General features: G+C 38.4%; 6 protein-coding genes and 2 non-coding genes across 8 annotated transcripts; 3 read left to right on the top strand and 5 right to left on the bottom strand.

Annotated features, from left to right (window-relative positions):
* Positions 1-1,108: 1,108 nt before the first annotated feature.
* Positions 1,109-1,180, bottom strand: Trnae-cuc (transfer RNA glutamic acid (anticodon CUC)). Its single transcript has one exon. It is a non-coding gene; the product is annotated as a tRNA-Glu (tRNA).
* A 1,416-nt stretch (positions 1,181-2,596) lies between these two features.
* LOC144647732 (adenosine receptor A2a-like) lies at positions 2,597-3,553 on the top strand. The gene has a single exon (XM_078507408.1). The coding sequence runs from the start codon at positions 2,600-2,602 to the stop codon at positions 3,551-3,553; it is 954 nt and encodes a 317-aa protein (XP_078363534.1). The 5' UTR covers positions 2,597-2,599.
* Positions 3,554-4,838: 1,285 nt separating this feature from the next.
* Trnae-cuc (transfer RNA glutamic acid (anticodon CUC)) lies at positions 4,839-4,910 on the bottom strand. Its single transcript has one exon. It is a non-coding gene; the product is annotated as a tRNA-Glu (tRNA).
* Position 4,911: 1 nt separating this feature from the next.
* Positions 4,912-8,710, top strand: LOC144648126 (histone H1-like). Its single transcript, XM_078507759.1, has 2 exons — positions 4,912-4,942; positions 7,552-8,710. The coding sequence occupies exons 1-2, from the start codon at positions 4,912-4,914 to the stop codon at positions 8,067-8,069; spliced, it is 549 nt and encodes a 182-aa protein (XP_078363885.1). The 3' UTR covers positions 8,070-8,710.
* Positions 8,711-8,832: 122 nt separating this feature from the next.
* Positions 8,833-9,425, bottom strand: LOC144652184 (histone H2B). Its single transcript, XM_078512198.1, has one exon. It carries the CDS (start codon positions 9,284-9,286, stop codon positions 8,903-8,905), a length of 384 nt encoding a protein of 127 aa, XP_078368324.1. The 5' UTR covers positions 9,287-9,425; the 3' UTR covers positions 8,833-8,902.
* Positions 9,426-9,586: 161 nt separating this feature from the next.
* LOC144652185 (histone H2A) lies at positions 9,587-10,459 on the top strand. Its single transcript, XM_078512199.1, has one exon. The coding sequence runs from the start codon at positions 9,647-9,649 to the stop codon at positions 10,022-10,024; it is 378 nt and encodes a 125-aa protein (XP_078368325.1). The 5' UTR covers positions 9,587-9,646; the 3' UTR covers positions 10,025-10,459.
* A 287-nt stretch (positions 10,460-10,746) lies between these two features.
* Positions 10,747-11,924, bottom strand: LOC144652426 (histamine H2 receptor-like). The gene has a single exon (XM_078512439.1). The coding sequence runs from the start codon at positions 11,917-11,919 to the stop codon at positions 11,017-11,019; it is 903 nt and encodes a 300-aa protein (XP_078368565.1). The 5' UTR covers positions 11,920-11,924; the 3' UTR covers positions 10,747-11,016.
* Positions 11,925-19,070: 7,146 nt separating this feature from the next.
* On the bottom strand, positions 19,071-20,415 carry LOC144652186 (melanocyte-stimulating hormone receptor-like). Its single transcript, XM_078512200.1, has one exon. It carries the CDS (start codon positions 20,410-20,412, stop codon positions 19,450-19,452), a length of 963 nt encoding a protein of 320 aa, XP_078368326.1. The 5' UTR covers positions 20,413-20,415; the 3' UTR covers positions 19,071-19,449.
* Positions 20,416-23,227: the final 2,812 nt, after the last annotated feature.

Here is a 23,227-nt window from a genome sequence, read left to right on the forward strand (position 1 = left end):
TCGATAAACCCAGAAATTGCTATTTTTAAATGCTTCTTTCTCCTCAGGAGTTCCCAAGGCCAAAGGTTGTCTCAAATTTTATTTTTTTTTTGTCTTGAATTTAACGTTTTTTGCCATAAAAAGAGGTTATCTATTTACTTTGAAATGTAAATTACGCGCTCTTTAATAGAAATATAGCATTAGGCTTTTAGAAAATCAGCACGTCAATTTTGAGGTTCATGAACTGCCAGTTTATCTATTTTTTTAATTGCCTTATTATTCAGTGCGTTAAATTGTTTCTAATAATTAAATTTGAAAACCCTTCCTTGTCTCCCTTGAACATCAGTATTGACAAAATTTGTTGAATTAGCTGTCTTTTCACATTAACGTTTTAGCATTTTAAAATTAAATAAAAATAACCTTCGTAAAATTATTTATACATAGACTCGCTGCAGATAATTGCACTCTCTCGGCTGTCAGACGGAACGGTTTGATCTAAAGACGATTTCAGGCTGAGATATTCTGTTTTATCTTAAGAAGAGGGTGCATTACGGTTTTGCAGAAAGTCACTCTAAAACGTATTTACATTAAACATGTGAACGTCTAAGTCTCGGGCAAGTGCTAACAATGTTATTTTTCACATTATTTCCAATTTATACCAGCACGTATTTGCCATTTTACAACAAACGAAAAAACATAAAATTAACCGCAACAGGCAACAGTACAGAACCGAATTGCGAGATTCTGTTTGCTAAAGTCTGATTTCACCCATCAAATATGATTTGTCTCTTTCTTTTATACTTTGTAGTGTTCTTTTCTAATATCCCGGGAGTATTTTGCGTTTGCATGTGTTCTACGCGGCCAATTCTGACTTATGTTCGCTCTCTTTGCCATCGAGCGCGCGTGACAGAAAACTAACAGACAACCGTCAGATCTTTCCCTCGCCACGTGACATTAAGCGATGACGTCATAGGTTAACGTCATAGGCTATTAGAGATCAAAAGAGCTTTTTTTTGCACCATCATTTGGAATGAGATGGCGGATTCATACTTCCCTACAAGGAAGTAAAGGTGACAGCGCCTTTGCTGACTTCCTCCTTTGGATACTTACAAAATGATGAAAAAAAGATTTCCCACGCCGGGAATCGAACCCGGGCCGCGGCGGTGAGAGCGCCGAATCCTAACCACTAGACCACGTGGGATGTGACTGTTAAAAGAAAAACAACGGGTTGTACTATAGCAAGGATATTTCTTTCTTAACAATTAGTCTTAAATTCGATTGTGCATGGGAACGAACAGCAGTTACTGTTTTCTCTTGGCGGGTACGTCCGGTCGTTTTATTTGCTCGGTGTAAACCAACTTAAATTAATTAGTTCCTATAAGAATCATTTCCTCATCATCGCCAAGTATCACATTTTTCTGTCCTGGTTGAATTTAGCATATCCGAATCTAGATATCTTCCTTCTCTTACTCAATCAAAAGATTCTCTATGAACGCACAATCGCTGTTAAAAATAATAGTTTGACGAAATTCAAAGCAAAATGGACAACACTTTGTGCCTGAGTTCCCCCAAGTTACCCCGCCCCCTGCCCAGAGGTTGTGCCGCAATCTATTTATTTATTTATTTATTTATTTATTTATTTTTCGTTTCATAGTAAAATAAAATACATACAGTTAGTATTAGAGTTAGTAGTAAAAAATTGAACTTTGTAAATAGATTGTAACTTTAAAATGTAATAGTAATATAATGTAATATTTTTTGTAAGAGCGCTATTTGTTATAGTAGGTATTGTAAGGCGTGTTATTGCGATATTATTATTTAAAAAGAAAATGTATATTAAATAATGTAATAAGTAATGTCTTGTAATTAGCATCGTAGGTAGTGTATGTATTTGTTAAGTAAGTAGTGTTCTTTGTGTGTCAATAAATAAATTAAAAAAAAAAAAAAAATAAGATTTTTTTTCTTGTACAACGACTGTACAAATTTCGAAACTGTCCTTGGTAGATCTTCCTTGTCAAGTTCAGTCGCGAACTTAAGCACGTTTTGCTAAGTGAGGTTTTCATTGATTTATCAAGGAGAGTTTTCAAGGAAATACTTGTCATTGTTTGTTGCCTTACAAGAGCAAACGAAAATTGTCACGTAAAAACATGTCAAGGAAAACGTCTTCTTATGTAAGTAGCTTGTAGTCAGCTGGCCTTTTATGTAACCTTGAGATTTCAATGGCGATTAGTCTCTAGGAAGACTCTTCGTCATCAAGAAAAATTTAACTTTCGACCGACAAACCGGAGAACCCGTACGGAATTTTCTTCTTCGCAGATGTGACAACCGGCCAACAAACAAAGAAATAAAAAAGGATGACCTTACTGTCTACACTTTTGATGGCTCCATCGAGTGTCCTCACTGTGAAGATAGTGGATGTCAAGCTGCCCTCGATAATAATTTCTTCTCCGCACGAACAAGTAAACAACTACTACAGCTCCCCGTCTCGATTACAAATACGGAGTCACCGAATGTGGCAGTTATAATTAAAGTACATGAATTGAGTCAGCTGCAGCGCCCCAGATTAACACCAAATATATTTAGCTGGTTAGTGACCGAGTAATAGTTAGTCATCTTCAACATGAACAGAACGAATGAAAGTCGTTTGAGCTGCTATTTTCTGGATGTAAACTTGGAACAAACTAAGAATACCTTTATCGCAAGTATTCTAACTTGTATTCTGAATGCAGTGTTTTCTCTGTTAACATCTACTGGGAATTTTATTATCCTGTATGTCATCTGGAAGAGACAAGAACTTCATTCGCCATCTTTCGTCCTTTTGTTTTGCCTCGCAGTTTCCGATCTCGTCGTTGGAGTGATTTGTCAGCCATTTTTTGTGGCCTTTCACATTGCGGAAATCACGGATAACTTTCAAGCTTACTGCGCCTTGAGAATTATTCAGAGCATATCTAGCTATACCACTACTGGAGTGTCCTTGGCAACTCTAAGCGGAATCTCCATTGATCGTCTTCTCGCTTTAACCCTTCATCTACGATATAACATGATTGTTACTGTTCCCAGAATAATAGCTACTGCTGTTGTGGTCTGGATAATATCAACTAGTGTTGTTATTTTAAGGTTTTGGGTAAACAAGTGGATTTTTGTCCCGGTAGTAGTATTACTGCTAACATTTCTTGTTACGGCCATAAGCACCTTGAAGATATTTCAGGTTGTTCGCAGACATCAGCGCCAGATATACCAGCAACAACAGAGTGTTCATGGAACCATGGTAAACGTGCTCAAATGTAGAAAATCTTCTATAACTGTACTTTATGTTTATGGTTTGTTATTATGTTTTTATCTTCCTCTTTTTCTGACAATCTCCGTTAGGACTTTTACTGGGTACACAACAAACGTGAAAGTTGCCTATGACTATGTTACAACTATTGTTTTTATTAACTCCTTTTTAAATCCATTTGTATACTGCTGGAGAATTGGAGAGATACGACAAGCTGTTAAAAATACGTTGAGAAAAACACACAATGAGGTTATCACCGCTATGGAGAGTCCATTTAGATCAGAATCAAGGCTTTAATTTTGATTCTGCAATTTTATAGAATGAGACGGCGTTAGACATGGAAAGGGTTTGAAGTAGAGTATTTTAATAACACGTAATATATTATTCCCAGCCAATTGTCTGTACTTACCCTTAACTGTTGTGTCGAAGTTTGTCAGTCCTTGTTTTTTATTTCCTTTTCAAATAATCAGTATTTCATACAATGAAGAAATCGAGATTAATTAAATTAAATTTTGTGAATGTCAATCAGTTATTGCTATTTCAAAATGCCTTTTCTCTCTCCACGTGTTTCCCATTACCAAAGGTTGTCTCAAATGTCATGTTTATGCATTTAACGTTTTTGCCTTCAAAAGAGCATATCTATTTAATGTAAAATGCATGCGATTTTAGTCATCCTTTTTTTGTTGATTAACTAGCTATAGTTTCCAGCAAAGCAATTGGCTTTAGTCCTTTGTAAAACCGGCGTGTCCTTGTTCAGGCAGTTTTATTGTACAATTTTACTATGTTATATCTCAAGGAACTTAAATTTAATTTTGTGAACTGACGTCAGCCAGAAATTGCTATTTTTAAATGCTTCTTTCTTCTCAGGAGTTCCCAAGGCAAAGGTCGTCTCAAATTTTATTTTTTTTGTCTTACGTTTAACGTTTTTTGCCATAAAAAGAGGTTATCTATTTACTGTGAAATGTAAATAAAGCGCTCTTTAATAGAAATATAGCATTAGGCCTTTAGGAAATCAGCACGTCAATTTTGAGGTTCATGAACTGCCAGTTTAACTATTTTTTAACTTGTCTTATTTGGCGCGTAACCAACACGCACATTGGAATGAATCTTAATTATTATTCAAAACTCAACCCTTAACAACTTGAACACTTTTTAATCTTGAAAATGATGTTTGATACATCGAAACGTCGATTAACGTTATTACTAATGTTTCTTGTTAAGTTCTTTAACAAGCAACTTATCATTCGAAATTGATTCTAATAATTAAATTCGAAAACCCTTCCTTGTCTCCCTTGAACCGCAGTATTGACAACATGTGTTGGATTAGCTGTCTTTTCACATTAACGTTTTAGCATATTAAAATTAAATAAAAATAACTATCGTAAATTTTATTTACACATAGACTCGCTGCAGATTATTGCACTCTCTCGGCTGTCAGGCAGAACGGTTTTGATCTCACAAGACGACTTGAGGTGCATTACGATTTTTCAGGAAGTCACTCTAAAATGTATTTACATTAAACATGTGACAGCGCCTTCGCTGACTTCCTCCCTTGGATACTTACAAAATGATGAAAAAAGATTTCCCACGCCGGGAATCGAACCCGGGCCGCGGCGGTGAGAGCGCCGAATCCTAACCACTAGACCGCGTGGGATATGACTGTTAAAGAAGAAGACTACAAATCAAGTAAATGGATGAATCTAAAAATCTTGGACTGCAACTTTAAAGTTTACAGAACAAATCTAGTATTAAACTCATATAAAGCCAGGGATAAAAGTGCATATTTTCTTCAAAAAGGTTGCGACGTGCAGAAACGGCGGACGATCTAGTTAAACGTAAAAGAAAGAAAAAAATAAACATGGCTGAACATCGAAACGCAGCCGTTCGTCGCTTTCGAGATTCCAATGTCCTTTATTTGGCCTCCGATCTTTAGAGGTTTATTTCAGTACATTTTGATTACCAGACATGCCAGAAGGGAGCATCTAAATTTTAAGCTCAGGAAAGAATTATTCCGTCTTGTTAAATACTAGGCGCCAGTTCTTGGTTGTTTCCTAACGTCTTATGGTCAGGTAGAACATGCTTTTCTGCCACCGTCAGATAGAATATAATGAAAGTCTTTTGGACCTTTTGGTGACTGAAGCTACGTTAGACTTATGTTCTTATAGGAATATTGGTACAAAAAATTTGGTATTGTAGAGTCAAAATACGCGTCGTCATTTTTGGTTTTGAACTGTGAAGCATGCTGCGAAGCTAAACAGTCAAATTTTGGCTAGCCGGCCTAGAGCTATCCAGGGCCTTCTAATTCACGCTTGCGCAATAAATGGCCAAAAGCTCTGAGAACGAGGCTTTTCTTTTGTTCAAATCACAAGACGATGGGTTGTTCTATAGCAAGGATATTTCTTTCTTAAGAATTACCCTCAAATTCGATTGTGGATGAGAACAAACATGCAGCAGTTACTGCTTTTTCTGGCGGCTAAGTCTGACGTTTTATTTGCTTGTGAAAACCAACTTACATTAGTTCCCATGAAATTTTTTTCTTATTTAATTTCTTCCTCGCGACATTGTTAATAAAGGGAAAAATTCCATACAACGACTTTACAGATTTCGAAACTGTCCTTGGCAGATCTTCCTTGTCAAGTTCAGTCGCGAACTTAAGCACGTTTTGGTAAGTGAGGTTTTCCTTCATTTATCAAGGAGAGTTTTCTAGGAAATACTTGTCATTTTTTGTTGTCTTAATAGAGCAAACGAAAATTGTCACGTAGAAACATGTCAAGGAAAACGTCTCCTTATGTAAGTAGCTTGTAGTCAGCTGGCCTTTAATGTTTCCTTGATATTTCAATGGCGATTAGTCTCTAGGAAGACTCTTCGCCACCAAGAAAAATTTACTCTCGACCGACAAATCGGAGAACCCGTACGCAATTTTCTTCGTCACAGATGTGACAACCGGCCAACAAACAAAGAAATAAAAACGGATGACCTTACTGTCTACACTTTTGATGGGCCAATCGAGTGTGCTTATTGTAAAGATAGTGGATGACAAGCTGCCCTCGATAACAATTTCTTCTCACGTACAAGTAAACCACTACTACAGCTCCGTCTCGTTTACCAATCACCGAATGTGGCAGTCATAAGTAAAGTGCATGCATTGTCTCAGCTGCAGCGCCAGAAATTAACACCAAATATATTTATCTGGTTAGTGACCGAGTAATAGCTAGTCATCTTCAACATGAATAGAACCAATGAAAGTCATCTGAGCTGCTATTTTCTGGATGTAAACTTGGAACAAAATAAGCATACCTTTATCGCAAGTATTAATTTTTAACATGTTTTCTAAATGCAGTGTTTTCTCTGTTAACATACTGGAAATTTTATTATTCTGTATGTCATCTGGAAGAGACAAGAACTTCATTCGCCATCTTTCATCCTTCTGTTTTGCCTCGCAGTTTCGGATCTCGTTGTTGGAGTGATTTGTCAGCCATTCTTCGTGAAATACGACGAGCTGTTAAGAATGCACTGAGAAAAACCCACAATGTGTTCATCACCACTTTTGAGAGTCCATTTAGATCAGAATCAAGGCTATAATTTTGGTTCCGTAATTTTATAGAATGGGACGGTGTTAAACATGGAAAGGGTTTGAAGCAGAGTATTTTAATAACACGTAATTTATTATTCCCAGCCAATTGTCTGTACGTACCCTCAACTGTTGTGTCGAAGTTTGTCAGTCCTTTTTTCCTTTTAATTTCCTTTTCAAATAATCAGTATTTCATACAATGGATGTCGTGTTGAAATGTCAGTGGAAGAATCGAACTTAATTAAATTAAATTTTGTGAATGTCAATCAGTTATTTTGTTATGAAATTTAGCGATATAAAATCACGACGTTTCGACCTCTCCGAGGTCATTTTCAAGTGCGAATAAAAATATAAAATTAGCATAAATATATTATATTAAAATAGTAAAATAGGCAAAATTGTCACGAACGCTGAAATGCGATAAAATATGTAAAAATAAGTGACAAAATATTAATGAAGTTAAAAAGGGTTAAAAACTTAAAAATACAGAAACAATAAGAGTAATTAAAAAGGAAAAAACCCGACCTAAACAAATAGTTTTGCGCGGATGGAATCGCATTGTTTCAGTGTTCAGAGTTGGTTTCAACTCTGAACAAACAATGAACAAACAATGAACAAACAATTTCAACTCTGAACAAACAATGCGATTCCATCCGCGCAAAACTATTTGTTTAGGTCGGGTTTTTTCCTTTTTAATTACTCTTATTGTTTCTGTATTTTTAAGTACGCACGCTGAAGGAACGCAACGGTTCTTCGCGCCAAGCCATCGAAAAGTACATCAAAGCAAACTACAAGGTCGGAGATACAGCAGCCCAGCACATCAAAACAGCTCTGAAGAAGGGTGCAGCCAGTGGTACATTGCTCCACACCAAGGGCGTGGGAGCATCGGGATCATTTAAGCTGCCAAAGGAACAGAAAAAGCCGTCCAAAAAGCCCGCCGTGCCGAGTAAAAAACCCGCAGCCAAGGCTAAGAAACCCGTTGCTACAAAGAAACCTGCCGCAAAGAAAACTGCAGCCAAGAAACCTGCAGCCAAGAAACAAACTCCTTCTAAGAAAACGTCTGCTACAAAAGCCAAAAGTCCATCTTCCAAGAAGGCTCCGTCAAAGAAGTCCACAGTCAAGAAGCCATCAGCCACGAAGACAGCAACAAAGTCGAAGGTGGCCGCAAAGAAACCTGGCACTAAGAAGGAGGTCAAAAAGCCGGCAGGTACCAAGAAAACTACAGCGACCAAGAAGAAGTAAAGAAGCACTCTTTACTCGGCGTCAAATAAACAAAACGGCTCTTTTAGGAGCCACCAAATAAATAAAAGCAATGACCAATATTGTATCATATTATAATCATATATTCTCCTTCTTGATTGACCGTGTGCAATACGAAAGCTGAAGTAAAAACACATGTAACTGAGATAAAAGGCGCAAAGAAACGGGCGCCAAATTTAAAGTTTTGTTATTTTGTAGGCTAGCGAGCAAGTCCCAATCAGCTGTTGGTAAGACACATAACAAGTGATGAAAGTGCAAGCAAGTTTAAAGTTACACATATTACTCTGTGCCGTTTGTAACACGCAGTTTATTATCAACACTGCTCTGTAAATTTTTATTTTTTCCGTGAATCGTCAACAAGCGAAAAGAAAAACCGTGATGCGGTGAAACTGCGATAAAATGTTTACGCACGCTTTAAAGGGGATTTGAGTTTTGTTTCTTTGTAACTGTGAACGAGTCGCGAACACCGCAAGGGAAATATTGTGTTTGTACGGAAAGATTTTAGTTATAATTTGCGTGGTTCGGTGCATCACTATTGAACGAGTAGTCAGTTGGCTTTCAGTGCAGTCGTTATCAAAATTTAAAAACGTAAATAACTGAACGTGGAATTTTACAAACTCAGAACAAGCATAGCTTTTTGCTAGGATCTGCACTTAACTCTGATGCGTGTTTGAAGAGGGGAGGGGGGGGGGGGAGTAAGGAAAAAGTCAACGGAGAAATGAATTAAGAAGTGACATGTTGGACATTGCTTTTTATGAGATGTGGTGGCTCCTAAAAGAGCCGTTTGTGTATTGATTCAGCAGTCGGCCTGGTATTTACTTGCTGCTGGTGTACTTGGTTACAGCCTTGGTGCCTTCGCTGACAGCGTGTTTTGCAAGCTCGCCAGGCAGAAGCAGTCTTATGGCGGTCTGGATCTCACGGGAACTGACGGTCGACTTCTTGTTGTAGTGTGCTAGGCGGGAAGACTCGGTGGCGATTCGCTCGAAGATATCGTTAACAAACGAATTCATGATACCCATGGCTTTGCTGGAGATACCAGTATCGGGATGGACCTGCTTCAGGACTTTGTAGATGTAGATCGCATAGCTCTCCTTTCTCTTTCCCTTTCTCTTCTTCTTTGCCGCACCATCGACCGTTGCCGATTTAGCTTTTCCCGCTCTCTTCTCGCCTTTCTTTGCTGCTGGTACTTTCGGTGCCATTTTTACCTCTTTATCTCAGAAAATTTGCTCGGATTCTTAGTGATCAGATCGGATCAGCTTTGACAAGCCACGCCAGCCGTGTTGCTATTTATTACAAGCAGCCAGAAAGATTCATTAGCATGCGGATCGAAATTGTCTTTTACTGATAGGTCATTTTATTTACCGACAATTGCCGACCGCACTTTGCATAATTATCTATTGTTAAGAGTACGGCCCGATTTTGATTGGTGCTTTTCGATCCTCTGAGTTCAAGGCGCATGAAATAAAATTGGGGTCTTAGCTCTGAGTTGAGTAGAACAAACTCGTTCAACTGAACTTTGGCGTGAGCTAGGCGAAGATAAGATTTAGAGAAACAAAAAAATGACGGGTCGCGGTAAAGGCAAAGCTCCCGGAACTAAGTCCAAGAGCCGGTCATCCAGAGCAGGTCTTCAGTTTCCTGTTGGTCGCATCCATCGTCTCCTTCGTAAAGGCAACTACGGCGAGCGCGTCGGGGCGGGTGCTCCAGTGTACTTGGCTGCCGTGCTAGAGTATCTGAGTGCTGAAATTCTCGAGTTGGCCGGAAATGCTGCTCGCGACAACAAGAAATCCAGAATCATTCCGCGTCACCTACAGTTGGCCGTCCGAAACGACGAAGAGTTAAACAAACTTCTTGCCGGTGTGACTATCGCGCAAGGCGGAGTTCTCCCCAACATACAAGCCGTGCTGTTACCCAAGAAGGCCGAGAAGAAACAACATTAAGCTGCCAGCTTAATTACAAACCACAAACGGCTCTTTTAGGAGCCACCAAATGTTGAAAAAAGTCATGATCAATTTTGAAGTGAAGCGACATTAGTTAACTAGTGTCCGTACTGTAACATCTCATCCCAGACGCGAGCGAACGATAAAACCGCCATCTTTTATGCATGTGTCAAAACCAAAAACAAGGCGATAAGGTTGGGAAAAAAGTTTGTCTACAGACCAAATACTAACGTACTAAAACGGAACACCTGATTAGAGATTTAAAAAAAGCAAATCGAGTTCTACAACCACGCACTCCTAAAAAACAAAACAAAAGGTAACATGTTTCACTTCACCAACCATTGATGGAAAGTTGTTTAGTGTGTATTTGACTAGCGGCGCCGGTTCCACAACAAACAACGAAAAACAAGACCAGGATGTCGCGAGGGAAAATAAAAGGAACGCAACGGTTCTTCGCGCCAAGCCATCGAAAAGTACATCAAAGCAAACTACAAGGTCGGAGATACAGCAGCCCAGCACATCAAAACAGCTCTGAAGAAGGGTGCAGCCAGTGGTACATTGCTCCACACCAAGGGCGTGGGAGCATCGGGATCATTTAAGCTGCCAAAGGAACAGAATACTGTTTAATTACCGTAATTTGTTTTGTTAACAGCAGCACACGGGATCGGAGTTCCCAACTGAAATCATACAGAATTGCCATTTCTAAACTACACAATTCATTGAAGTTAAATCAAACCTGTCAAATATATTTTTATACCCCTGAGTGTTCTCAAACTCGTAACAAACTCACCATGTTTAGTTTTCGACTAAGAATTGTTATTAACGCACTCGAGACAATGCTTCATCCTACATGTATTTCAAATCACCTCGAAGCTCTTTAGTCAAAAATACCCCGCTGCATGTCATACAGTTTTATTTCTCTCTTTTTAAAAAGGTGATGATCATGCTCCGTCTCTAGTATCTCGTATTTAATATTTTAAAGACTCTCTGTTTCAGTTCTTACTAAGAGTATTCTTAACAGCTTGTCGTATCTCTCCAATTCTCCAGCAATACACAAACGGATTTATGAATGAGTTAATATAAACAAGAGTTGCTGCGTAGTCATAGGCTATATTCACCGTTAATGTGTATCCAGTGAATGTCTCCACAGACATCGTCACACAAAATGGGAGATAAAATATCACGAACAATCCATAAACATAAAGCACAGTCACGGCAGATTTTCTACACTTGAGCACGTTCACCGTGTTGTTTTGAACACTTTGCTGCTGCTGACTTATCTGGCGCGGATGTCTGCGAACGATCTGAAATATTTTCCAGGTGCTCAAGGTTGTAACAAGGAAGTTTATAACGGCTATTACCACAGGAAAAAGAACCCAATGCTGGCGAATCCAGAATCTTAACATGACGATTGTCACAGATAGGACCCAGAAGACAACCACAGTTTGCAATATACGTTGAACGGTAACAATGGTGCTGTATCGAAGATTCAAGGTTAAAGCGAGAAGACGATCGATGGAAACTGCGCTTAAAATTGTCAAAGACACGCCAGATGTTGTAAAGCCAGATATGTTCAGAATAATTCGCAAGACACAGTACGCTCTTGAGTTGTCCTTAAGTTCGGCAATCTTATACGCCACATAAAATGGCTGACAAATCAGTCCAACGATGAGATCCGAAGCAGCGAGGCAAAACAAAAGGACGAAAGATGGCGAGTGAAGTTCTTGTTTTTTCCAGATGACACGCAGGATAATAAAATTCCCAGTAGATGTTAACAGAGAAAACACTGCATTTAGAACACATGTCACAATGCTTGCTATAAAAGTATCTACAGTTTTTTCGAAGTTTACGTCCAGAAAGGAGCAGTTAAAATTGTTTTGCCGGGTTTCGTTCATTTTGAGATAAAATAATCGCGACCAGTTATAACGGAATATAAAACCTACTTTACTGTTAATTTTGGGTGCTTCAGCTTATATATAATTTATGACTGCCATTTTCAATAGTTTTGTGATTGATGGACGAGAATGAACTGCCTTTGTTTTCTTGATATAATTTTTAGATTTCGTATCGGAGAGCTCAATAAAGTCAATTGGATGGAGTAGAAAAGGTTCTCGATCTTAACCAATCTCATCACACTGGAATCTCTATATTCAAGCTTTTAATTAAGTTTTTCAATTGAAAATAACTCATAACTGAAAACAAGAAATATAAAAGTGCTTTATTTTTAATTTACTGCTGTCCTGATAACATTTAAGGAGGCTGATCCTGTTTTGTACGTATTTCTTACTACGCTAAGAAAAAGCTAGTATTATTTCCTGGTGATTATTTATCCATTTGACAGTCTAGTTAAAGATCTGCAGCCAAGTCAGTATATGAGAAAATTTCTAAAATGAGTACATTTTATTTTTATAATATGCCAAAAAAGTAATTACAAATTAAAATAAAAAACAACTGAACAAGCAAGTTTTGTCAATACGTATACCAGGGCGCACTCAAGGGAGCCACATCCCGAAGCCCAATGAGACGACGGAAAAGTAGGTTGAAAAAGATAATAAAAGGTTAAACGAAACACCTTTCTTGAACCGGTTAATAGGAAAAAGCTTACAAGCTAAGAACTATCGCAAGTTTGGATGTGAAATCCCTAGTGTGATCTCATTCGACGACGCCCTTTTTATAGCAATTTAATTTGTAATAAAGAAAAAGCTGAAAAAACCAAACATTTATTTAAGAGTGGTTAATTTAATTTGATTTTTATTTATTTGTTAGAGAAATGGAAAGTACGTGCGAATTTAAATCATCTTTGTTCAAAACAATTGGGCAATTAACAAATATTGTCAGCACTTGTCAGGTTTCTGGACGTGTGCGATAAATTGTACATAAATTTAAAAAAAGTTTTGGATTATGAGTGCACCTTTTTCTAAGAATTGAAGAAAATGAGATCATCTTAGGCTTAGTTCGAATAAAGATCAAGAACGTTCGCCCCGGCCAAAATAGTGCAGCTAATTTAAGCGATTTTATATACGGTAAGATTTGTTAACAATTTATTTTCAATACCGAGGTCAGTTCAATGTATACAAAGAGTTTGCAAATTTAATTAAAAACCTCTTAGTGCGTCCAAATAATACGCTGAAGAAAATTAGATAGGCTGAAACGAATTGTCGTGTAAATTTCTCGGATGCCACTGAAAGGCCAAATCTCGTTCAAATTTAACAGGACACTCTTTAAATTTAACAGGAACAATAAAAAAAAAGTTAACACCTTTTCCTAGGATAGAAAACGTAGTAAGCAAACCAGAGACATCCTTTGATGGGGTTTTCGTGAATGGCAAACTGAAACCGAGCAAGAAAATAGTTAAAATAATTATCTAATTTAAATTCACCAAATTTAATTTACGCTACGTAAACTTTTCCAATAAAACAACTTGAAAAGAAAACATGCCGCCTATACAGAGGAAATCGGTTACTAGGATGAAAGAGAGTGTGTCAAAAGACAGTTTTAATAAATTGGGAAACATTCAATTAAGAATGCCGGTCTCTAAGAATCAGACAATTTCTCGATTTCGCGGCAAGAGGATGGAACTTCGATTTCTTTCATACTTTTATGTTAGATAGGCTAGGGTATAACTTAAAACACTGTATAGTTCTTTCGATTGAATATCCTTTTATTTTAAAGAAAAATGCAAATAACAAAAATCCGTTAAAATCGTCATTTGAGGCGCTAAATTATTCATGATTTTTGCACGAATTTGAGAGCCTCGCGTGCAAAAACAAATCACTCTACCGTCTTTTTAACACTCAAACCATAGTTAGCAATCTCTAAACATCTACTGAAATGATTTTGGGAAATATTGCGTTGTTCTTTGTAGACAAAATAATTTTATTTCGAAGGCATACAATTCACTGCCGTAAAAGTACTTGGTAAATAAAATTAATTTTCACCATGTGGGAAACCTTCAAATCGTTTAAGCTTCTGGTGGTTGAATGGGAGAAGAATGGTGTATAAATCCCTGTAAAAATTTCTCCGGGCAAATGATTAAAAGCGACGTGAGATCTTTTCGAATTCGGTTAAATATGCAAATATTTGACCTTCCGCGGTCAACTTTGAAGTTACGGGTCAGAAATAATTTTTGTTCCGTGTTCCAAGTCCTAACCCATTTAAGACCAAATTAAGCATATGAAAAAAATATGTAATTTTCTAACCTTAATCTGCTGTAAAAGGTAGGTTCGAAGGCCATTTTAGCATGATTACGGCTCTTATGTCTCTTATCATTCGTCGCATCTGAGCTTCGTTTTCATTCCGCGGTCAACTTTGAAGTTACGGGTCAGACATGAATGACATGAATGACATGAATATTTCAATCCGTGCACAAGTCTTAACCCATTTTGGGTCAAAATAATCACACACAAAAACATTATGAAATATTCTAACCTTAATCTGCTGTAAAAAGCAGGTCTGAAAGCCTGTTAAGCACGATTCCGGCTCTAAGCATCCGTAGTAATTTGAGCTTCGTTTTAAGTCTGCACCGAGCCAACTGTCAACGTGCAACATACTCAGTGGTCTAAAACCAAAGAATCTCTCATCAACTTTCGGCGCATATCGTCACTAGTGCATCTTCTTCGACGGCTTTGTCATTTGTTAAGTATTGTTTGGTTTATAGTCCACAAATATAATACATCTGATCGCTGCTAAAATGATACAATAATGTTGACGCTTATCTTTGCAGTGCACGAAGTCACGTATCTGTTTGTTCGTCACGCAAGTCATGGGGATTTAGCAGGTGGCGGGGGGAGGGAGGGTGGATTAGAGCGTCATTTGTCGTGAACTAGAATTACCGAATTCCTAGGTCAAATGAACGATACTCTTTGCTACAGTTATAATAAAATACGTAAAAAAGAAATTCGGTATAACAAAACTTCGATTCGTAACAGTGAACACATTTTTGCGTGTCTCTTAATTAACATTCGATATACAACCTTAACCCTTATATCAAGGTTCAACTGTTCATAATCTAGCCTTGGAATACACATACAGGACTGATTTAAGAAAAAGAAAACGTGTATTAGAATAGTTTTGGTTTTCTTTGCTTGCGTTATCTATTCTTTACCCTGAACCGCGAATTTATCACTGGTTACATGCTAACGCTTTTAATATTCTAAGTTACAAGAGCTTTTCGGGGCCTTACCAAAATCGTAGAACAAACACCACAGTTAAAAAGCTTGTCCAAGGTTATAACAGCATGCCAATAATTGGTTAATCGACTAGGCACGGCTGACCATGGGTTATGTGCTAATTGCTGCTGGTAGGAGTTCAGTTCTCTACGGGTAGGTGCTGCGCCCAACAGAATACGGTGCTCTTTGTGGCTAAAGGGATGAGCAAAATCAACTCACCTTAACTGGTAAATACAGTCGGAAATGTTAAAAAATGCGCTGTATTTAAAGTGATGGGCAACACTTAGGTACTGGTAATTTTTACTTTTTTGGTTGGAGAGGGGGAGTGAGGTGGGGGAAGCGCGTCGGAGGAGATTACAGTCGAAGCTCTCATAAGCGGACACCCTCGGGACGCGAAAAAAGTGTCCGCAACTGGAGCTGGCCGCTTACGAGAATGGTTCTTGTGAGCGGCCACTAGAGGTGTAGGGGATAGATGGCCGCTTACGGGAGCTTGCCCAGCTAACATAATGGTAATATGCATGTTGGTGGTGTTTCGAAATGTAACCGGACGTGGATGACGACCGAAAAACACTAAAATTTCGTACGGTAATTACAGAAAAATCATTGTGACGAACGGCGATGTGAAGTTGATTGATTAATACAAGATACATAGGTTTTTTATATGATTTTCTTTGCGGTGTCCGCTTACGGGAGCTTAAAAACAAAGAAAAAGTCTAAGTCGTAATCTCGGAAAGTGTCCGCGGCCGCTTACGGGAATGTCCGCTTACGAGAATGTAAAAATACAGAGTTTGTATGGGAGTAAAAACGGGGTTTCCAACAAGGTGGCCGTAAGTAGAGCTGTCCGCTTACGAGAGTGTCCGTTAACTTAAGAGAGCTTCGACTGAAGTATAAAAGGAGCCCGTATTCTGATATCTCTGAGTAACAGTTATACCTTTATTCAAATATAATACATTAACTAATCATTATGGTGCAAACTGGAAACAGTGGTCTCGGTTCAAATTTTATACGCACTTCCATCCTCCACTTATCTTATTTTGAAAACAAATAAGTAGCGCACCCACCCAGCAATCCCTCACGAAACATTTGGAGGGGTACTTTCATAAATTTCGAATAGGGTTTAAGGGTAAAGAAAGCGAACATTGATACCCCTTTTTAAGGCCCAAAACCGAAAAATAACAATCTATTCAAGGGGAGGAAAAGCGTTCCTTGCCGACACAAATAACAGCTAACCGCACACGGCAAAACACAAATCTTTATAAAATCGCTTTACTAGTACTTGAACAAAAAGTTCAGTTTTAAGATACCTTTTTTCGTTTAGCTTGGCGTTTATTTTAGCTGATAGAATTTAGGTACCCTATCTAAGGATCACACCCGGAACACATTGCCAAAATGATACCCTACTTATGGACCGAGAACCTCAAAAAATATTCCCTATCCCGGAGTTTTCATAATCTGCGATCAGGCGTTATTTTTCTTGCGGCGGAGAAAGCCGCTGATCGCAGGTTAGAGTTTTCAGAGCAACTCTCACCCGGACGATCACACTTCACGACCTGATACTGGGTTCAAACCATTTACTTCTTTCCTATATTAAGACTGTTTTCAAGAGCTACCTTATAACACCAAACAAATAGCTTGCTTCTGAACTTTGGTTTTTCACGGGAAAGAGTCATGTTAGACGGTTAACTAAATTAATACTGGGACTTGTGACTGCTGATATCCTTCTCACACGACAGTAGAGGAACGATTTCAGTGTGACGCTTTCGATCTTTAGAATCAAAACCGCAAACTCCACGAACAAGGGCCTTAAAAGAACAACAACCTTCCATTTCCAGTGAAATAAACTGAACTTTGAAAAATTGTTCACGCGCTGCCTTTAAGCAAACAGACGGTGCCAATAACTAGCACGGCAAGGTTTTGTTTACTTAGGAAGCCACTAAATTAAATTTGGCGATTTTTTCACACGCCGAATTGCCATAGCAATTTGCTTATCCTTTTTAGCATAGAGTTTTAGCACTGAGTTGTTTTAACATGTTTTAATTTCGTTTAAACTTCAAATTAGTTATTGTTGAATTTAGACATCATGAATTCGACAGTATGTTCAAAACGGCACCCCAAGAAAGTACTTTGTTACAGGTTGGCGAATGACCACCCGAAGCCACAGGTCACCCAGATTTACCATAGGGCGAAAACAAAATGCGATGTAATGTTTTTATTAAGTTGCCACTCGATCACGAAGAAAAAAAATCAAAACTTATCGTTACTTCTATCATTAACCATTTATACAGGACATGCGATATTTGGTTAGGTTTTTTTGTGAAAAAAAAAAAAATAAAACTTTGCTAACCAACTAATCAAGAACCCCATCAATTTCGTTCAACTGTAGATTATTATCCCAACCATGACGTATCAATCAAGAGTTTTTTTCTTCGTTTTCGGTTCTACAGTAAAAAAGGGAATAACTAATTAAAAATTATACCTGTTTAGTAAAGATTTATATCCTCCTTCCATCCCCGGTATTACAACCAACCCCGCGCGAGCAACCGAATTCGCTAACAGTTGCATTACACTGTACCAAACGCTTATCAACTGACAGTACGTGTGCATTGTCTTGTCTGCCTAAAGATATCTCTGTACTTGTTGTTGTTGTTGTTGTTGCACACCCACCTACCACCCCCTAAAAAATGTCCATGACACAGTATTGCGTGACGAACAGACGGCCCATTGCAAGATGGGACTGTAAGCTACTATAAGCGCCGACATGATGCCGTTTAGTGATCAGATGTTATTTTTTTGTGTACTATTAACGAGGCAATACTAACAATCGGCGTATGCCGTCGAAGAAGATGCAGTGGTGACGAGAAGCGCCGAAGTTTATCACAGATTGGATTTCGACCACTAAATACTTACACAAACGAAGCTCAAATTACTACGGATGCTTAGAGCCGGAATCGTGCTTAAAAGGCTTTCGGACCTGCTTTTTACAGCAGATTAAGGTTAGAATATTTCATAATGTTTTTGTGTGTGATTATTTTGACCCAAAATGGGTTAAGACTTGTGCACGGATTGAAATATTTATGTCATTCATGTCTGACCCGTAACTTCAAAGTTGACCGCGGAATGAAAACGAAGCTCAGATGCGACGAATGATAAGAGCCGTAATCATGCTAAAATGGCCTTCCAACCTACCTTTTACAGCAGATTAAGGTTAGAAAATTACATATTTTTTTCATATGCTTAAATTGGTCTTAAATGGGTTAGGACTTGTAACACGGAACAAAAATTATTTCTGACCCGTAACTTCAAAGTTGACCGCGGTGGGTCAAATATTTGCATATTTAACCGAATTCGAAAAGATCTCACGTCGCTTTTAATCATTTGCCCGGAGAAATTTTTACAGGGATTTATACACCATTCTTCTACCATTCAACCACCAGAAGCTTAAACGATTTGAAGGTTTCCCACATGGTGAAAATTAATTTTATTTATCAAGTACTTTTACGGCAGTGAATTGTATGCCTTCGAAATAAAATTATTTTGTCTACAAAGAACAACGCAATATTTCCCAAAATCATTTCAGTAGATGTTTAGAGATTGCTTACTATGGTTTGAGTGTTAAAAAGACGGTAGAGTGATTTGTTTTTGCACGCGAGGCTCTCAAACTCGTGCAAAAATCATGAATAATTTAGCGCCTCAAATGACGATTTTAACGGATTTTTGTTATTTGCATTTTTCTTTAAAATAAAAGGATATTCAATCGAAAGAACTATACAGTGTTTTAAGTTATACCCTAGCCTATCTAACATAAAAGTATGAAAGAAATCGAAGTTCCATCCTCTTGCCAAGAAATGTTGGATTCTTAGCGACCGGCATTCTTAAAGCCTAGCACAGTTTAAAAATATTTGCCCTGACTGCTAAGGAAGTAAACTGCCATAACAGACGGCCGAAACTCAGGCCAATTCATCGTCGTTTGTGACGTGAATTTTGCCATTAACTCAGTAACAACGATAGCCACATGACCAAACTGATTAATACTAAGAAATTCTGATCACGGAAAAAGAAATTACAAAGGGAAAAGACCAATCAATTAAACTTCCAGCCAAAATCAAGTGTATGTGTGAGACAACCGGCTACGAATAATGAATACTAGCGTTATCAAATTATATCTCAACAATTAACAATTAACAAATTATATCGCTTCGCAATTCGACCTCTTCCCTCGAGCACACGAAATTAATTAAATTGCCGACATTTAAGTAATCATAACCTTGACACTGATCCAAATGTTCGCTCCAAAACAATGACCTCGTTGTTGGTTTTCCTCAGTGCATTTTTCACAGCTCGTCGTATCTCCCCAATTCTCCAGCAGTACACAAGAGGATTAAAAAAGGAGTTAATAAAAACAACAGTCGTAACATAGTCTTTGGCAATTTTCACTGTTATTGTGTACCCAGTAAACGTCTCCACGAAGATTGTCAGAAAAAGAGGAAGATAAAAAATTAATAACAAACCATAAACATAAAGTACAGTTACAGAAGATTTTCTACATTTGAGGGCGTTTACGATGGTTCCATGAACACTCTGTTGTTGCTGGGATATCTGGCGCTGATGTCTGCGAACGATCTGAAATATCTTCAAGATGCTTATGGCGGTAACAAGAAACGTTACCAGCAATATGACAACAGGAACATAAATCCACTTATCGGTACTCATCCAAAACCTCGAAATAACAACAGTAGTCGATACCATCCAGACTGCAATAGCAGTAGCTATTATCCGGGGAACAGTAACAATCATGCTGTATCGCAGATGAAGGGTTAAAGCGAGAAGACGATCAATGGAGATTCCGCTTAATGTTGCCAAGGACACGCCAATAGTAGTATAGCTTGATATGCTCTGAATAATTCTCAAGGCACAGTAAGCGTTAAAGTCATCCATGAATTCTGCAATGTGATAACCCACGAAAAATGGCTGACAAATCACTCCAACGACGAGATCCGAAACTGCGAGGCAAAACAAAAGGACGAACGATGGCGAATGAAGTTCTTGTTTTTTCCATATGACATGTAAAATAATAACATTACCGGTAGATGTTAACAGAGAAAACGCTGCGTTAAGAATACATGTCAGAACATTTGTCATGAAGGTACCACTCGTTTGTTCCAAGTTAACGTTTAAAAAGAAGCAGTTAGGATGAATAACGCCGCTTAAGCCTCTATTCATGTCGAAGATGAACTGGTCGCTGCGTGACAGAGACCTTTCTAGATCTTGGCCAGCTAACCTATCTGTTATTTGTGTGTAGCTGATGTAAATTATATTTAATTTATACATGCCATATATTCGGTGACTGTAACTGAGACGTAGCTGTCTTACTTCACCTGTTACTTGTGTACTTAACTTCGTAAAAAGAAACAATTTTGATGTCAAACTGTCATCCGCTAACTTTACGTTGAGCCCACTCAAATCATGAACGGAGATAGCTTTACGTTTACGTTATGTTTACTTTAAAAAAATGTCAGTTCACGGCCATTATTCAAGGTAACGACCGAGACATTTATTTTGACCGTTTCCCCTCGTTTTTGCAAAGACAGAAATCTTGAAATGGTAACGATTTTTTGTGCAAACATGAGGCCTTATGGCTTAATAGATCGACGAGCTTACTAATTTTATTTCCTGTTGTTGTTCTTCAGCAAAAGTTGCGTTATAGGGTGGGGTGATATGCGATGTACGATATACGATATAGGATCAGCTCGGCCGTTTTAGTAAGGTCAAACGCTGCTTTGATCCCATCGCTTTGAAAGTAAAGATGCCAGAGATGACTGTTTTCTTTCTAATACTAGAACTGATAAAATATAATTGGTCTCTTTCCTTTATATTTTGTAATAGTCCTTCCTAACTGCCCGACTCAATTTTAGTTTGTGGTCTAAGCGGCGAGGATTTTTTGTTGAGTTAAACACTTATACAAAATGCGTATTACGCGGTTAAAATCCCTCTGCCCCATCCTCCCTGCCTCATCTAGTGGCTGACGACAGATAATCCCTAATGATTAAGCCAATCAAAATGCGTGACGTAGAAAAAGCCCTACCTAAAAAAACTATTAATTAAAATCCCCTCTCTCATACCCCCTTCAACATCCGGGCACTTTCAAGCGACCGATGAAAGATGACCTGTAGTAATCCAATCAGAATTCGTGACCTTCAAAGCCCTTCCTACAAAAACAAGAAGCTACGGAGTAGCTTGAAACCGGGTGGTTAATGTTTAACCACTCTTTTGGATAACAAGAAAGCCTGAGGCTTCTAGACCAACCCAGTAGCGTTTATATTTCCTTTGGTTGCTGTTCAACAAGAAGTGCGTTATGTTGAAGCGTGACATGCGGAGTGATGTAGCAGCTATCGTAAGACTCTTTCTGATTGGCTAAGAGCTTTCCTGGTTAAATTTCTTATTAATAAGAAGTTTGCTTATCATTTTTTTAAAAGTATAAAAACAGTTAATAAATGATAGGGAGTTATTTAGTGATACAGGTAGAAAGAGAGAGAGTCATAGAGGGTTAGAGAAAAAGGGTTATGCTATTACAGTAGAGGGAGAGTTATAGAGAGTTATTGAGAGAGCGGTATGGAGGAAAATAGAGAGTTATTCAGACAGATAGACAATATTAGGGAGTATCCAGGTTATCCTGAGTATCGAGAGCATCCTAAGTATCCAGGGTATCCAGAGTATCCAGAGTATCCAGGGTATCCAGAGTATCCAGAGTATCCAGGGTATCCAGCGTATCCAGAGTATCCAGGATATCCAGGGTATCCAGCGTATCCAGAGTATCCAGGGTATCTAGGGTATCCAGAGTATCCAGGGTATCCAGGGTATCCAGAGTATCCAGGGTATCCAAGGTATCCTGGCTGGGTATCCAGGGTATCCTGAGTTTCCAGGGTATCCAGAGTATCCAGGGTATCCAGAGTACCCAGGGTATCCAGAGTATCCAGGGTAACCAGAGTATCCAGGGTATCCAGAGTATCCAGGGTATCCAGAGTATCCAGGGTAACCAGAGTATCCAGAGTATCCAGGGTATCCAGGGTATCCAGAGTATCCAGGGTATCCAGAGTATCCAGGGTATCCAGGGTATCCAGAGTATCCAGGGTATCCAGGGTATCCAGAGTATCCAGGGTATCCAGGGTATCCAGGGTATCCAAGGTATCCTGGCTGGGTATCCAGGGTATCCTGAGTTTCCAGGGTATCATCCAGAGTATCCAGGGTATCCAGGGTATCCAGAGTATCCAGAGTATCCAGGGTATCCAGGGTATCCAGGGTATCCAGAGTATCCAGGGTATCCAGAGTATCCAGGGTATCCAGGGTATCCAGGGTTTGTTAGCTCTTGAAATATAAGGCTTTAATCCATGCAGTTTTAAGACGCCAAGGGGTAAAACTAGAGAACGACGTACATTGTCCTACTGAAATGAGTGTCCTTGTAATAAAGGTCTGTAAGATTCTTGTTAATCAGAAGGTCCAGGAAATGTTTCTTAGTACCAGGACACGAGTCTACATTGAAGTTCAAATTCTTATGAAATGAATTAAGCTGAGAAGAAGGTGCTGGCGTTTGATGCAATGTGCCTCTTTGTTTAGGAGAAGATTACAACTATTGTCACAATCTAACACTGTTGTATTATCAAGGACTACTTGGGTGAAATATTCTTTGTCACAACTAACAGGAGGTGGAACAATATCAGTATTTACAGTATCCGGTAAATTACACAAATTGCGAATGAAAAGTAGATGATCACAAGTTCGCAAGTGTTTTTAAATTGCGCTCCCTTTGTCAGAGATAGCGTGTTTATGTGTTCAGACGAAAAGAGTTCTGTCCGTTTAGCCGATTTACACTGATTGACAACCAGGGCAATTGAATTTTTAAATAACGTGATTTTTTTCAAAAGTGGCACTTGATCTTTGTTGATTGTGTAAAAACATAGTTTCTTTGTTTTGTTTTGTTTTTTTTTTTCGCATATTTTTATCTCAAGTTTGCAAGACATCTACGAAGCTTTCTTCCGAA

Source organism: Oculina patagonica, chromosome 4, assembly GCF_052425735.1.
Source record: "Oculina patagonica isolate OP01 chromosome 4, crgOcupat, whole genome shotgun sequence".
Taxonomy (NCBI): Eukaryota; Metazoa; Cnidaria; class Anthozoa; order Scleractinia; family Oculinidae; genus Oculina; species Oculina patagonica.